This window comes from Erinaceus europaeus, chromosome 5 (genome assembly GCF_950295315.1).
Source record: "Erinaceus europaeus chromosome 5, mEriEur2.1, whole genome shotgun sequence".
Taxonomy (NCBI): domain Eukaryota; kingdom Metazoa; phylum Chordata; class Mammalia; order Eulipotyphla; family Erinaceidae; genus Erinaceus; species Erinaceus europaeus.
The window spans coordinates 129,486,698-129,501,020 of NC_080166.1; the positions used below are offsets into that span (position 1 = coordinate 129,486,698).

Sequence of the window (14,323 nt, forward strand, 5' to 3'; positions counted from 1 at the left end):
TAACCAGAGAACTGCTCAGCTCTGGTTTATGATGGTGTGGGGGAGTGAACCTGAGACTTTGGAGCCTCAGGAAGAGAGTCTGTTTGCATAGCCATTAAGCTATCTACCCCGCCCAGGACCTCCTCTCTCTGGTGGCAGTTTTCTCTTTGCTCCATTTATTAGACATCTGGTTTTCAGTTTCAATAATAACCACTGAGACTATTTTCTGTATTTGGGCCATGCTCTTAGGATTATTATTATTTTTGGAACTTTTTTTCTTTTTTAATATTTTTTCCCCTTTTGTGGCCCTTGTTGTTTTATTATTATAGTTATTATTGTTGTTGTTGTTATTGATGTTGTCGTTATTGGATAGGGCAGAGAGACATGGAGAGAGGAGGGGAAGACAGAGAGGGGGAGAGAAAGACAGACACCTGCAGACCTGCTTCACCGCCTGTGAAGCGACTCCCCTGCAGGTGGGGAGCCGGGGCTCCAACCAGGATCCTTATGCCGGTCCCTGCGCTTTGTGCCATGTGCGCTTAACCCGCTGCGCTACCGTCGACTTCCTTTTTCTTTGTTTGTAAACGTGGATTATTTTTAATTACAGTTGGGATGGTTGTGTACCTGGCTTAGCACACTTGACACTGAGCAAGGACCTGGGTTCAAGCCCCTGGGTCTCGCCTGAATGGGGAAACTTCACAGTGCTGATGCTCTCTTCCTCTCTCGCTCCCTCTCGCCGCTCCAATTTTTTTTTTTTTTTTTTTAACCAGAGCACTACTCAGCTCTGGCTCATGGTGATTCAGGGGGATTGAACCTGGGACCTTGGAGCCTCAGCCATGAGAGTCTCTTTGCTATCTACTCCTGCCCCTTCCACCTTCCTATTCCCCATTCTCTCTCAGTTTCTCTCTGACTCTATCCAATATAATAAATGAATACATTAAAAAATTACAACTGGGGACCGGGTGGTGGCGCACTAGGTGGAGCGCACATGTTAATGTGCTAGGACCCAGTCCCTGCCTATAGGGGGAAAGCTTTGAGAGCGGTGAAGCAAGGCTAAGGGTGTCTCCTGTTTCCCGCACTCTATCACACTTCCTTCCCTCTAGATTTCTGGCTGTCTCTATCTAATAAATAAAATAAAGATAATAGAAGAATTTTTAAAAATAATTACAACTGGATCAATGTCTTTTGTACTAGACTGAATTCTTAGAAGGGAGGGGACTGTTACCTGTCAGCTCTTTCTGCCCTGCTGAGGTGAACTACCTGTGACAGATGTCGGTGTGAGTCTCAGACAGGGAAGCGTGGGGGTCTGCAGACTGCTAAACATGGTGGACTCTTGGGCCACTGAGTTAGGGAAAGGATGGGTAGCAGAGACCCACTCATGCTATAAAAACGGGAGGAGGAACCAGCGTTTGGGGGGGAAATGATGTGATTACTTTGTACACAACACTCTTTTCTTGGACTTTAAAAAACAATTATATTTTGTGTGTGTGTTTGTGTGGAATAGCTTTTTCTCTGGTTCTTTTCTCTTTAAATATTTATTTATTTACTTATTCCCTTTTGTTGCCCTTGTTTTATTGTTGTAGTTATTATTGTTGTCACCGTTGTTGGATAGGACAGAGAGAAATGGAGAGAGGAGGGGAAGACAGAGAGGGGGAGAGAAAGACAGACACCTGCAGACCTGCTTCACCGCCTGTGAAGCGACTCCCCTGCAGGTGGGGAGCCGGGGGCTCGAACCGGGATCCTTACGCCGGTCCTTGTGCTTTGCGCCACGTGCGCTTAACCCGCTGTGCTACCGCCTGGCTCCCCCTGGTTCTTTTCTCTTGGAAGAGCCAGCTGCCACTTCTGATAAGGTGAGCTTTTTTTCTTTCCCCTCATGCTGCCCAGATGTTCCTTTCATCCTGAAATCTCCAAGAGAAGAAATGAGCTTCTCCGGGCACAGGGTGTTCCTGGCTCTTGGTACTCAGGTGCAGGGGGTCCTGCATGCTTGGCTTCCCCCAGCAGAGACAGAACCACAGGCCTGGGTCACGCTTGGGCTTTGGCAGGTGACTGACTTGACTTCCCAGAGACAGGGATGTCTTCTTCCCTTTGACATGCACAAAATCTCCGCTTTCCATGGTCCTTCAATTCCCAGGAAATAGCAGGGGAGGGACCTGCTGTGTTTATCTTTGCTGGGCCAGGCTGCAGACCTGCAGAAGGATTCCGTGTGACCCTGGACCATCACTGTGGATCTCCACGTGGAGGCTAATTGTTAGTTTATTATTTGTCTAGGGGTCGGGGAGAAGTCACAGTTGTTTGGGGGCACTTCTTCAAAGTACTCTTCCTATTCTCTGGTATGGAAGGATTTTCCCTTCTTTTATTTTGTGGGGGGGAGGGTGGGGAAGAGAGTTTATTTTATATATATCTTTATATATTGGATAGAGATAGCCAGAAATCAAGAGGGTAGGGGGAGATGCGGGCGTCAGGGGTAGATAGCATAATGGTTATGCAGAGACTCTCATGCCTGAGGCTCCAAAGCCCAGGTTCAAGCCACCATACTACCATAAGCCAGAGCTGATTAGTGCTCTGGTTTATGAGAGAGGGAGAGAGAGAGAGAGAGAGAGAGAGAGAGAGAGAGAGGTCTGCAGCACTGCTTCACCACTCGCAAAGCTTTCCCCCCGCAGGTGGGGGGTCAGAGGCTCGAACCCGAGTCCGTGCATTGTAACACGTGCTCAACCAGGTGCACCATCACACCCGACTCTTGAGTGTTTATTTTTAGAGAGAAAGTAAAAACAAGGCCCAGATGGTTTTCTGATGGCTTGTGTCCTCTCTCCCGGCCAGATGAGAATGACTGCTAGCCAAGACCCCTGTGTTCCTTCTCTGCTTCAGATGACAGCTGCTGTACCCACCTGATGGTTTGGGTGAGGGCCCAGCCAGTCACAGACTGTACACCAAGGGGCTTTATGTCTGCTGTGAACGCAGCAGCAACACGGGAGAACGTGGGACACGTGGGACATGGAATCCGAGTTTGGAAATCCAGCTTTTGGGAGTTTCTAGGAGTACCTCTCGACCCCGCAGAGCAGTAATGAGAAAGACATGTGCTTAGGGCAGCCTGGTCAGTGGCAGAGTGGACAAACCATTGGACTCGCAAGCATGAGGGCCAGAGTTAAATCCCTGGCATCCCAGGTACAGGGTGAGGGTCTGATTCTTTCATATATATATATATATATATAAACTCATTCATAGGATAGTGGTCGTAGTAAATGAAGAAAACTCTGATCTGGTGTCGGGCAGCAGCACAGCGGGTTTTCTCTCCCCCTCTCTGTCTTCCCCATCTCTCTCCATTTCTCTCTGTCCTATCCAACAACAACAATAATAAACAACAACAATGATAAACAACAAGGGCAACAAAGTGGAAAAAACAGCCTCCAGAAGCAGTGGATTCATAGTGCAGGCAGTGAGCCCCAGCAATAACCCTGGAAACAACAACAACAAATTAAATTGGGACGGTGTGGGAGAGGGCGAGAGACATCATATCACCATCTCACTTTCCCAGAGCTTCCCTGGTGCCTTCTGTGGTGTTCCCATAGGGCACCAGGGCTCAGACCGGGGTCTTCCATGGTGATATTTGCTCCTCATGGTGATTCATCTCTTAGCCTCAAGCTTATTCTTCTTCTTTTTTTTTTTTTTGGATAGGGAGGGAGAGAGACAGACGCCTACATCACTGCTTCACAGTCCACGAAGCTTCCTTCCCCCCGCTAATGGGGACCAGGGGCTTGAACCCAGGTCCTTGCAAGTGGTAACCTGTGCTCAGTGAGTTCCCTGCAGCCATTCCTCCCCTCCCATTTTATTCGATAGGACAAAGAAAAATTGAGAGGGAAAGGAAGATAGAGAGACAGAGAGACACCTTGCAGACCTGCTTCACCACATGTGAAGCGACTCCCCCCCCCCCCCCGCAGGTGGGGAGCCGGGGACTCAAATCCGCGTCCTTGCTTGAGCCCTTACACTTAGTACTATGTGCGCTTAATCGGGTGCTCCTCCACCTGGCCCCTCATTGAAAAAAAATCATGGGGCTGGGTGATGGCACACCTGGTTGAGCGTACCTGCTGCAGTGCTCAAGGATCTAGGTTCGAGCCCCTGGTCCCCACCTGCAAGGGGAAAGCTTTGCAAGTGGTGAAACAGGGCTGCGGCTGTCTCTCTGTCTCTTTCCCTCTCTTCCCCCCTTCTCCCTTTCTAACTTAATAAATAGAGATAGACAAATCATTAGTGATTTAGTATCGATTTATAAAATTAGGAGAGAACATGCTTATAGCCACACCGCTCCCACCTCCCGCTTGCAGGATGCAGCAGGTAGAGGGGTCGATGGCGTGGCTGCCTCTGGAGACGGGCCCTGGAGTGTTCTGTCGGTGTCCAGTCCCTGGAGCAGAGGACTCTTGCTTGTCTGTCCTCAGTATGTGGGCACCAGAACCCTGCCTTGGGACTATGACTCCCCTGGGCTTGAATCATGAACCTTTTCATGCAAGGTGATGATCTGCCAGGATCTGCGAGGCAGGCTGTAGGGGTGACGTGTTGCTGTCTGACTGACAGTGTTTGCTTAGCATACAATCGCTTTTATTCTGGCATTTTAGCAAAACGGGGTAGGAAGCATCCTGAACTTCTTTGGTGTCTAGCATCATCTCTCAGGACTGGAGGGCTGTCTGTAAGCACACTGGTCCACATTCATTTGTTCTCACATCTTTGCTTTTAAAAGGGGGCTGTGGCTGGAGAAATGGTTGCCCACTGGGTAGTCTCAAAAACATAACATATTTTGGAAATAATATTTTATATTATGTTTTAATATGTGGATATATAATATTAATCATTTAATATATGGACAGGCAGATGTTGAGAGGGAAAGGGGGAAAGAGACGCCTGTAGCACTCTTATCACCGCTCATGAAGCTTCTCCCCTGCAGGTGGGGACCTGGGGCTTGAACCTGGTTCCTTGAGCACTGTAATGTGAGCACTTTGCCAGGTGCGCCACCACCCAGCCCCTACATGAAGCATCTTGTAACCATGAGTTTTCAGTCAACCTGGGACTTATTGCACAGGGCGTTTCTTCTTTTTTTTTAATTTTTATTTATTTATTTACCTTTTGATGCCCTTTTTTTTAATTGAGTAGTTATTTTTTAAATATTTATTTTCCTTTTTTGTTGCCCTTGTTGTTTTACTGTTGTAGTTATTATTGTTGTTCTTGCTGTCATCGTTGTTGGATAGGACAGAGAGAAATGGAGAGAGGAGGGGAAGACAGAGAGGGGGAGAGAAAGACAGACACCTGCGGACCTGCTTCACCACCTGTGAAGCGACTCCCTTGCAGCTAGGGAGCTGGGGGCTCAAACTGGGATCCTTACGCCGATCCTTGCACTTTGCACCACATGTGCTTAACCTGCTGTGCTACTATCCGACTCCCAACATAGGGCATTTCTTGTCGGAATAAAGAGGAAATGGGCTGTGGCTGGGTGGTGGTGCACCTGGTTGAGCACTGACATTATGGTGTAAAAGGACCAGGGTTCAAGCCACTGGTCCTCACTTGTAGGGGGAGGCTTCACAGGTGGTGAAACAGGGCTGCAGGTGTCTCTGACTCTCTGTCTCTCTCTTAATCTCCCCTTCCCCCCTCAGTCTCTCTCTATAAATAAATAGTGTGTGTGTGTATGAGAGAGAGAGGGAGGGAGAGAGAGGGAGGGAGAGAAATGTGCACGTTCCTAAATAAACCTTGTGATTTTCTGGCTCACCAGTGGGGCCATACTGGACATCTCAGTCCTTGCCTTTAGTTTGTGCCCCGGTGCCAGGCGGCTGCTGTGCAGACACACTCCCTGTCTCCCTTCCTTCAGTCCCTCTAATTATCCCCACCTCCTGGGGTGCTGGCTCAGAAATGAGCATGAGTACTTGCTAAGGGATTTCGGGGCTACCCTGGCTCTGACCAGGACTGTTCACCCACAAACCATAGCTGGAGGCCGAAACTGTCTGGTGTGTGTGCGTGTGCCTGTGTGTGTGTTTTCCCCCTGACACCAGACTGAGAGGAATGGACCTGCTGCAGATGAATCCAGGAAAATATCTCAGCTGCAGATTTGACTAAGATAACTGATGTAGTTAGCGCAACGGTGTCTGTCTTAGCTGTGTCTGTCTGTCTTTACTGCCTGTTGTACAGAGAGACCCAGAGCCACACATGAGATGTGAGAACAGATTTGCCATGGTGTGTGTGTGTGTGTGTGTGTGTGTGTGTGTGTGGTGGGGTTGGTTGGGGGTGTCTTTTGTGCTGGGAGCCTCTGTTGACACAGATCTGTCTCCTCAGGTTCATGTGAAAATGGCTGACGAGGCTGTCTGCGTTGGCCCGGCTCCCACCAGTAAAAGCTACCTCAACATGGACGCCATCATGGAAGCCATTAGGAGGACCGGGGCCCAAGCTGTGAGTCTGAATGAATCTCTCCACTGCAGCTGTTTCAAATGGAGTGAGCTCCAAAAGCTAGGGAGTTTGTATTTAAAAAAAAAAAAAAAAGATTGAAAATGCTGTTGCAGTGAGTTCATGTCACAGGAGTTGAATGTGGCCGAATTCGTCACTGGAAATCAAAGGCTCTGTAGCAACTGGCAGTGTTTGGTCTCTGATCCTGCAGGTGGCTGGTGGATTCAGCTTTCACACCAGGGAGCAGTTTCAGTTCATTTCCAAATTTGCATGGGGGGGTGGGGAATCCCAATTAATTTGGAGCAGTGACCTTTTCAGTATGATAAGAGCATTTTTTTTAAAAAAAACCTGTGTTATAAATAGGATCCAAAAGATGATGCTTTCTATTTTTTTTTTTCTTCAATTCTGTTTATAATCATTTACAGAGGGCGCACGTCTGGTTCAATGCCTATAAATAAAAAAGTGATGCAGTCAGTAATTGTCTTAGCTTGATCGTGCCAGTGAAATAAAGGCACGTTAATTTCTTTGGAAAAAAAAATCAAGAATTTTCCCGCCCTGCTCCCAATCCCGTTGGACAAGAATGGGATTTAAGGGGTGAACTGATGGCCCACACCAAGAACACTGTTTTGTTGCTGTAGGTTGTTGTTTTTTTTTTTTTTTTTTAATATATCAGAGAACTAATTCCATATGATGCCTAAAAATCTGTGTAGAGTTTTATCTAAAATTGGATGGAAACAACCAACACCAGCAATTAGCCTGCAGCGCTTCAATTAGCACTCACATCTCTTCTGAAAGACATGTTTTAGTACGATGCATGTTTAAATAAAAAACCGAATTCCTGAGCCCGTATTATAGATGTTTACAGTTTATTAGCAGAGTTAATGAAGGTAAAACTCTTAACCTTTTAACTACAGCTTGTCAGGCTGCGGTCTTGAGTGGAATGTTTAAGTGAAATGAAATTGGAGTGAAGGTCTTTCCCCTGGGATGCAGTCTGTGAAATCACCCTGAACATGTTCCTTGAGAACTTGTGGTGTGTCAGTGTAGCTCTTTCTAGTCTTGTCAGCGTGCCCTCAAAAATTTGACTCGCATTCTAGCAGGATTATGTATTAGAAATAAACTCAGTGCTAATAACTGGTCGAGACAAGTAACAAATGTGATAGAATCCAGGTTACTTGATTAGAGCAGGGTGGCCAAGCTGCGGAACCTGGCTTGCAGTGGTTGCAGATGACCCAGATCTGGGTGAAGAGACAATATTTAGAGTCTATCAAAGCACACCTTCAAGGGAGTCAGGCTGTAGCGCAGCGGGTTAAGCGCAGGTGGCGCAAAGCAAAAGGACTGGGCATAAGGATCCCGGTTCGAGCCTCTGGCTCCCCACCTGCAGGGGAGTCGCTTCAGAGGCGCTGAAGCAGGTCTGCTGGTGTCTGTCTTTCTCTCCCCCTCTGTCTTCCCCTCTTCATTTCTCTCTGTCCTGTCCAACAACGATGACATCAATAACTACAATAATAAAACAACAAGGGCAACAAAAGGAAATAAATAAATATATAATTGGGGAGTCCAATGGTGGCGCAGCAGGTTAAGCGCAGGTGGCGCAAAGCACAAGGACCGGCGTAAGGATCCCGGTTTGAGCCCCCGGCTCCCCACCGGCAGGGGAGTCGCTTCACAGGCGGTGAAACAGGTCTGCAGGTGTCTGTCTTTCTCTCCCCCTCTCTGTCTTCCTCTCCTCTCTCCATTTCTCTCTGTCCTATCCAACAATGACAACATAAATAATAGCTACAACAACAATAAAAAAAAAACAAGGGCAACAAAAGGGAAAATAAATAAATACTAATAAATAAATAAATAAATAAAAATATATAATTTAAAAAGCAGGGAGTCTGGCGGTAGCACAGTGGGTTAAGTGGTCATGGCGCAGAGAGCAAGGACCAGCATAAGGTCCCGGTTCGAGCCCCCAGCTCCTCACCTGCAGGGGAGTTGCTTCACAGATGGTGAAGCAGGTCTGCAGGTGTCTCTCCCCCTCTCTGTCTTCCCCTCCTCTCTCCATTTCTCTCTGTCCTATCCAACAATGACAACATCAGTAACAACAATAATAACTATAAGATTAGAACAACAAGGGCAACAAAAGGGAATAAATAAAGATAAATAATTTAAAAATGCACACCTTCATTTATTGTTATTATTTAAATTTTCTTAGTGATTTAATAGTGACTTACAAGATTATAAAAATGTGATGCTCAGGGAAGCAGGTAAGGAGGTGAAAGACAATTACAGAATGGTTTCACTCATATGCAGAATATAAACAGTTGAATATACGAATATGAAAAAAATTTTTCAGCCTATTTTCAAGACTGTGGGAAAACTATAGTGGTTATTTATGGGAGTGAGGATGAGGACACAGACCTTTGGTGATGGCAGTGGTGGAAAAAAATAAAGATAACAACAAGAAAAAGATTATAACAAGGGTATAATTCCACACCACTCCCACCGCCAGAGTTCTGTGCATCCCTGAACCCCCACCCCAACTATATCTACCATAGTTCTTTCAAGATTATAGCTTTAGGTTGACTATAGATATTTTTCACTTTTCAAGGCCATGTGTTTCAATGCTTTGTATTCTACTTCTGAGTGAAATCACCCCATAGTTGTCCCTCCTTTTTCTTCTTCCCTTTCAGATAAGAGAAACAATACCTGACTTCCTCAGGTGTTCTCCAGAATCTCTTCCCTCAGTGATGGTGCAAAAACAAAGGTTCCTTGTCACAAAAGTTTTGGGTCCCAAGAGCCCTCTGGTCATTTTCCCCTCTGGAAGGATGGTCCGAAATTCTTCTTTTTCTTCTCCTTCTCCTTCTCCTTCTCCTTCTCCTTCTCCTTCTCCTTCTCCTTCTCCTTCTCCTTCTCCTTCTCCTTCTCCTTCTTCTTCTTCTTCTTCTTCTTCTACTTCTTTTTTTTTTTGTTAAAACTTTATTTATTTATTGGATTGAGAGGGAAAGAGAAAGAGAGATATACCTGCAGCACTACTTCACCAATTGCAAAGCTTCCCCCCGCTGCAGGTGGGGACTGGGGGCCCGAACCTGGGTCCTTGTACATTGTAGCATATGCACTCAACCAGGTGTGCCACACCCCCGGCCCTGCAAGGACCAAAATTCTTTTTGGGGTGCAGAAGAGAGGAGATTGGGCTCCTATAATTGCTTCTCTGCTGGACCCCTCCACTTACTATTTATTTACTGCATGGGAATTTTTGCATTCACAGCTCCACTGGGCCCAGTGAACACTTTTCTTTTTCCTTTTAACTTCAGACCAGGAGAGACACAGAGGGGGAGACAACACAGCACAGCTCCACCGCTCACAGAGCTTCCCCAGGAGCTGTGTATGGTGCCTCTCTGTGCAGCCGGGAGCCTGAACTCTGGTCCTTGCACTTGCTAAAGCATATGCTGTAGTGGATGGATTACCTGCCAGTTCCCCCAAAACCTTTATAGTTCAGTTGGACAGAAAACAGCTTGTGGGGGGGAGTGGCTCAGTGTATTAGTCACGTCAGGAATAAAATCAGCTGGCTGATAGCAGTTTGGAAAGTAGCAGTAGCTGCTGGTCTGGTGAAGGAAAGGAAATTGAGATTCTCTCTCTCTCTGTCTCTCTCTCTCTCTCTGTCTCTCCCTCTGGATAGATAGCATAATCAAATGCAGGAGTCATTGTGCAGAGGGCCCCTGAGATCTGAGAACAGGGAGTGGGACGGAGGGAGCATTATTACGGGGTTTCTGTGGCGTGAGTGCCAGCTGCGGTGTTGGTGCCTGTGACACATCGCTCTGCCCAGGGGCCCCAGGCAGCCAGCACTCAGGCACTCACTCTCTAGCTTGTTCATCAAGGTTTTGCCCAGCAGCAAGGCTGAAAGTGCTTTTTGTTTTCATTTCAAAGGTCCATCCAGGCTATGGATTCCTGTCGGAGAACAAGGAATTTGCTAAACGCTTGGTGAGTTGGTGGTGAACCAGCAATGGCTGACCTGTGAGAAAGCAGTTTGGAGGACTGACTTTTGTCACTGTCAATGTGGGACGTGATAAGTAGACTTTTAATGGACCCAACAATTCTGTGAAAGGAGTCGGAGAAAAGGAAGACACACTCTCTCTCTTTCTTACACCCTCCCTTCCCTTCCCCTCTCCTCCCCCTCCCTTCCTTTCCCCTCCCCTCCTTTTCCCTCCCCTCCTTCCCCCTGCCCTTCAATCCTTCCCCTCCTCCCCTAGTTTCTATTGTTGTTGTTGTTGTTGTTATTATTATTATTATTATAGGCTTAATGGTTTACAGTGCACTTCCTGGCATGTGGGTGTCTGCAAAACATTCTCATCTCCAATTTAAATCCCTTTCCACCAGCACCCGATCTCCTACCCCCACCCCATCCGACCCCCAGTCCTCTTCCTTCCCCTCCTTCCTCAAAGTAATCCTGACTTTGGTACAATATGTGAAGATTTCTTATAAGCTCTTTTTTTTTTTTGACCAGAGCACTACTCAACTCTGGCATCTGGTGGTATGGGGAATTGAACATGGGACTTGGAAGCCTCAGGCATGAGAGTTTGACCGTTGCATAACCGGTCTGCTACCCCCCCCCCACCCAAGATTTCTTATATAATCAAAGAGTGAAAACAGGAGTTAGGAAATCACCCTTATGGGCCAGTGAAATAGCTTACTTGGTGCCCTGCTCTCGTGTGAGACCCAGGTTCAAACCTGGTCCCTATTGCCTTGAAGGTGCTGTGGCCTCTTTCACTTTCTTTCTGCCTCAATTCTAAAAAAGAACAGGGGGCAGTTGGGCAGTAGCGCAGTGGACTAAGCTTACATGGCGCAAAGCCCGAGGACCAGCATAAGGATCCCGGTTTGGTTTGGTTTGAACCCCCAGCTCCCCACCCACAGGCAGTGCAGCAGGTTGGCAGGTGTCTGTCTTTCCCCTTCTCTGTCTTCCCTTCCTCTCTCCATTTCTCTCTGTCCTATCCAACAACAACAACATCAGTCATAACTACCACAATAAAACAGCAAGGGCAACAAAAGGGAATAAAATAAATAAATATTAAAAAAAAAAAAAAAAAGAACAGGGGAGGAGAGGGAGAGAACAAAAAACTACCATCACATCTAAGGAGTGAAATCTGGCGTATAATACATTGCATACCTTGGAATTCTATTTATTTATTTATAATAGGTTCTTTGTGTACTTTGTGTTTATTTACTTATTTATTGATTTGCCTCCAGGGTTATTGCTGGAGCTCAGTGCCTGCACCATGAATCCACTGCTCCTGGAGGCCATTCCCCCCCCCCCTTTGTTGCCCTTGTTGTTGTAGCCTTGTTGTGGTTATTATTGTTGTTGCTGATGGTTCATTGTTGGATAGGACAGAGAGAAATGGAGAGAGATGGGGAAGACAGAGGGGGAGAGAAAGACAGACACCTGCAGACCTGCTTCACCGCCTGTGAAGTGACTCCCCTGCAGGTGGGGAGCCAGGGCCTCGAACCGGGATCCTCATGCCGGTCCTTGCGCTTTGCACCACATGCACTTAACCTGCTGCGCCACCGCCTGACCCCCTGCTTTGTATTTTAATGTGTCATTTAGAGAGATTTGTAAATTACTGAGAGAGAAGCAGAGCATGATTCTCACACAAGGTTTGCTAGCAGACACTGAGCTCAGCACTCAGGACTTCACATCTAAGAGCCCAGCCCAGCGCTTTGTCTGCTCTGGCACCCTGGGCTGCATGCGCTCTTTCTCTCCTTGTTTTCATATATATATATATTTTGAGCTATTTTACTAGTTTTGGATAGACAGAGAAGTTGAGTGGGGAGAGAGAGAGAGACCTGCAGCATTGCTTCACCTCTTATGAAGCTCTCCATCCTGCAGGCAGGGACTGGGGGCTTGAACCCAGGTCCATGCACTCAGTGATGTGTGTGCGCAACCACACTGCCCTTCGTGTCGTTTATTTATTTATTTGCCTCCAGCGTTATCGCTGGCTCGGTGCCTGCACTGTGAACCCACTGCTCCTGGCGGCTGTTTTTTTTTCCCTCTTGTTGCCCTTGTTGTTTATCCTTTTTGTTATTGCTGTCGTTGTTGTTGGATAGGACAGAGAGAAATCAAGAGAGGGGGAGAGAAAGATAGACACCTGCAGATCTGCTTCAACTCCCATGAAGCGACCCCCCTGCAGGTGGGGAGCCGGGAACTGGAACTGGGATGCTTAAGTGGGTCTGTGCACTGTGTGTGCTTAACTCGCTGCGTTACCGCCCAGCCCCCTCATGTCCTTTATTTATTTATTTATTTAAATTTATTAATTTATTTTCCCTTTTGTTACCTTTGTTCTTTTTCATTGTTGTTGTAATTATTATTGCTGTTATTGATATCGTCGTGTAATTATTATTGCTGTTATTGTTATCGTCGTCGTTGGATAGGACAAAGAGAATTGGAGAGAGGAGGGGAAGACAGAGAGGGGGAGAGAATGACTGACACCTGCAGACCTGCTTCACCGTCTGTGAAGCAACCCCCCTTGCTGGTGGGGAGCCCGTGGCTCAAACCAGGATCCTTACGCAGGTCCTTGGGCTTTGCACTATGAGCGCTTAACCTGCTGCGCTACCGCCTGACTCCCATGCCTTTTATTTTTAACAAACGTTTATTTTATGAGAGTGTGAGAAATGAGAACACTGTCCCAGCACATGCTCAACCCCCCGGGGATAGAACCTACGGTCTCCTGCATGCGCGCCCTGCGCTGTACCTGCTGAACCACTAGCTTTCAGGTTTTAGGTACCCATGTGAGTACCCATGGGAGGCCAGCTAGTGATCAGCGCACCATGAGCTTGGCACGTGAAGCTGGAAGCAGGTTTCTGTTTACCTTCTTTCTCACCTCTTGTGACGTTTTAGACCCGGATTTCCACCTGCTCTGTTTGGAGAAAGGTGTGTCTAATTATCTGAGTATTCAGATGCTGGCTAGTGAGTTCATCAATAGTCGCTCTTTAATTATCTTCCAGGTGTATTTACAGCTACACTCAAGAAGATCCTTAACTATGATTTTGAGTGTTTGTGAACCTTTTACCCGTTGGATTAATTCTTGCAGGTCGCAAATCACCGCAACTTATTGTTCCAGCATCAGGCTCAACCTGATGCTGTTGACTGGCTATGGAAGAAGGGCAAATGCTAGAAGAAGAAGAATTGTTCCAGCACGGGACACTTGATTTACATGGCTGTATCTTGTTTTTTCCATTTGGTTTAAAATTAGTCACAGGGGAGTTCGGCGGTAGCGCAGTGGGTTAAGCGCATGTGGCGCAAAGCACAAGGACCGGCGTAAGGATCCCGGTTCAAGCCCCTGGCTCCCCACCTGCAGGGGAGTTGCTTTACAGGTAGTGAAGCAGGTCTGCAGATGTCTGTCTTTATCTCCCCCTCTCTGTCTTCCCCTCCTCTCTCCATTTCTCTCTGTCCTATCCAACAACGACGACATCAACAATAACTACAACAATAAAACAACAAGGACAACAAAAGGGAATAGATAAGTAAATATTAAAAAAATTAGTCACAAATGGATGCATGCTCTAGGTGGAATTCCCACTTAAAATCCTTATGTTTAATTTGGAGCAATTCTTTTTTATTTATTTATTTTTTTATTTAAGAAAGGATTAATTAACAAAACTATAGGGTAAGAGGGGTACAACTCCGCACAATTCCCACCACCCAATCTCCATATCCCACCCCCTCCCCTGATAGCTTTCCCATTCTCTATCCCTCTGGGAGCATGGACCCAGGGTCATTGAGGGTTGCAGAAGGTAGAAGGTCTGGCTTCTGTAATTGCTTCCCGGCTGAACATGGGCGTTGATTGGTCGGTCCATACTCCCAGTCTGCCTCTCTCTTTCCCTAGTAAGGTGGGTCTCTGGGGAAGCTGAGCTCCAGGACACATTGGTGGGGTCTTCAGTCCAGGGAAGCCTGGCCAGCATCTCC

The 14,323-nt window shown here is 47.0% G+C and overlaps 1 protein-coding gene across 3 annotated transcripts in view; it reads left to right on the plus strand.

The window, feature by feature from the left end:
- The window catches only part of PCCA (propionyl-CoA carboxylase subunit alpha), a 351,955-nt gene that overhangs the window by 47,981 nt on the left and 289,651 nt on the right, over window positions 1–14,323 (plus strand). For all 3 annotated transcript variants that reach the window (XM_060191819.1, XM_060191818.1, XM_060191817.1), the window contains exons 5-6: window positions 6,283–6,396; window positions 10,294–10,347. In XM_060191819.1, coding sequence (XP_060047802.1) covers window positions 6,283–6,396; window positions 10,294–10,347 — 168 coding nt within the window. The remainder of the gene's footprint in view (window positions 1–6,282; window positions 6,397–10,293; window positions 10,348–14,323) is intronic.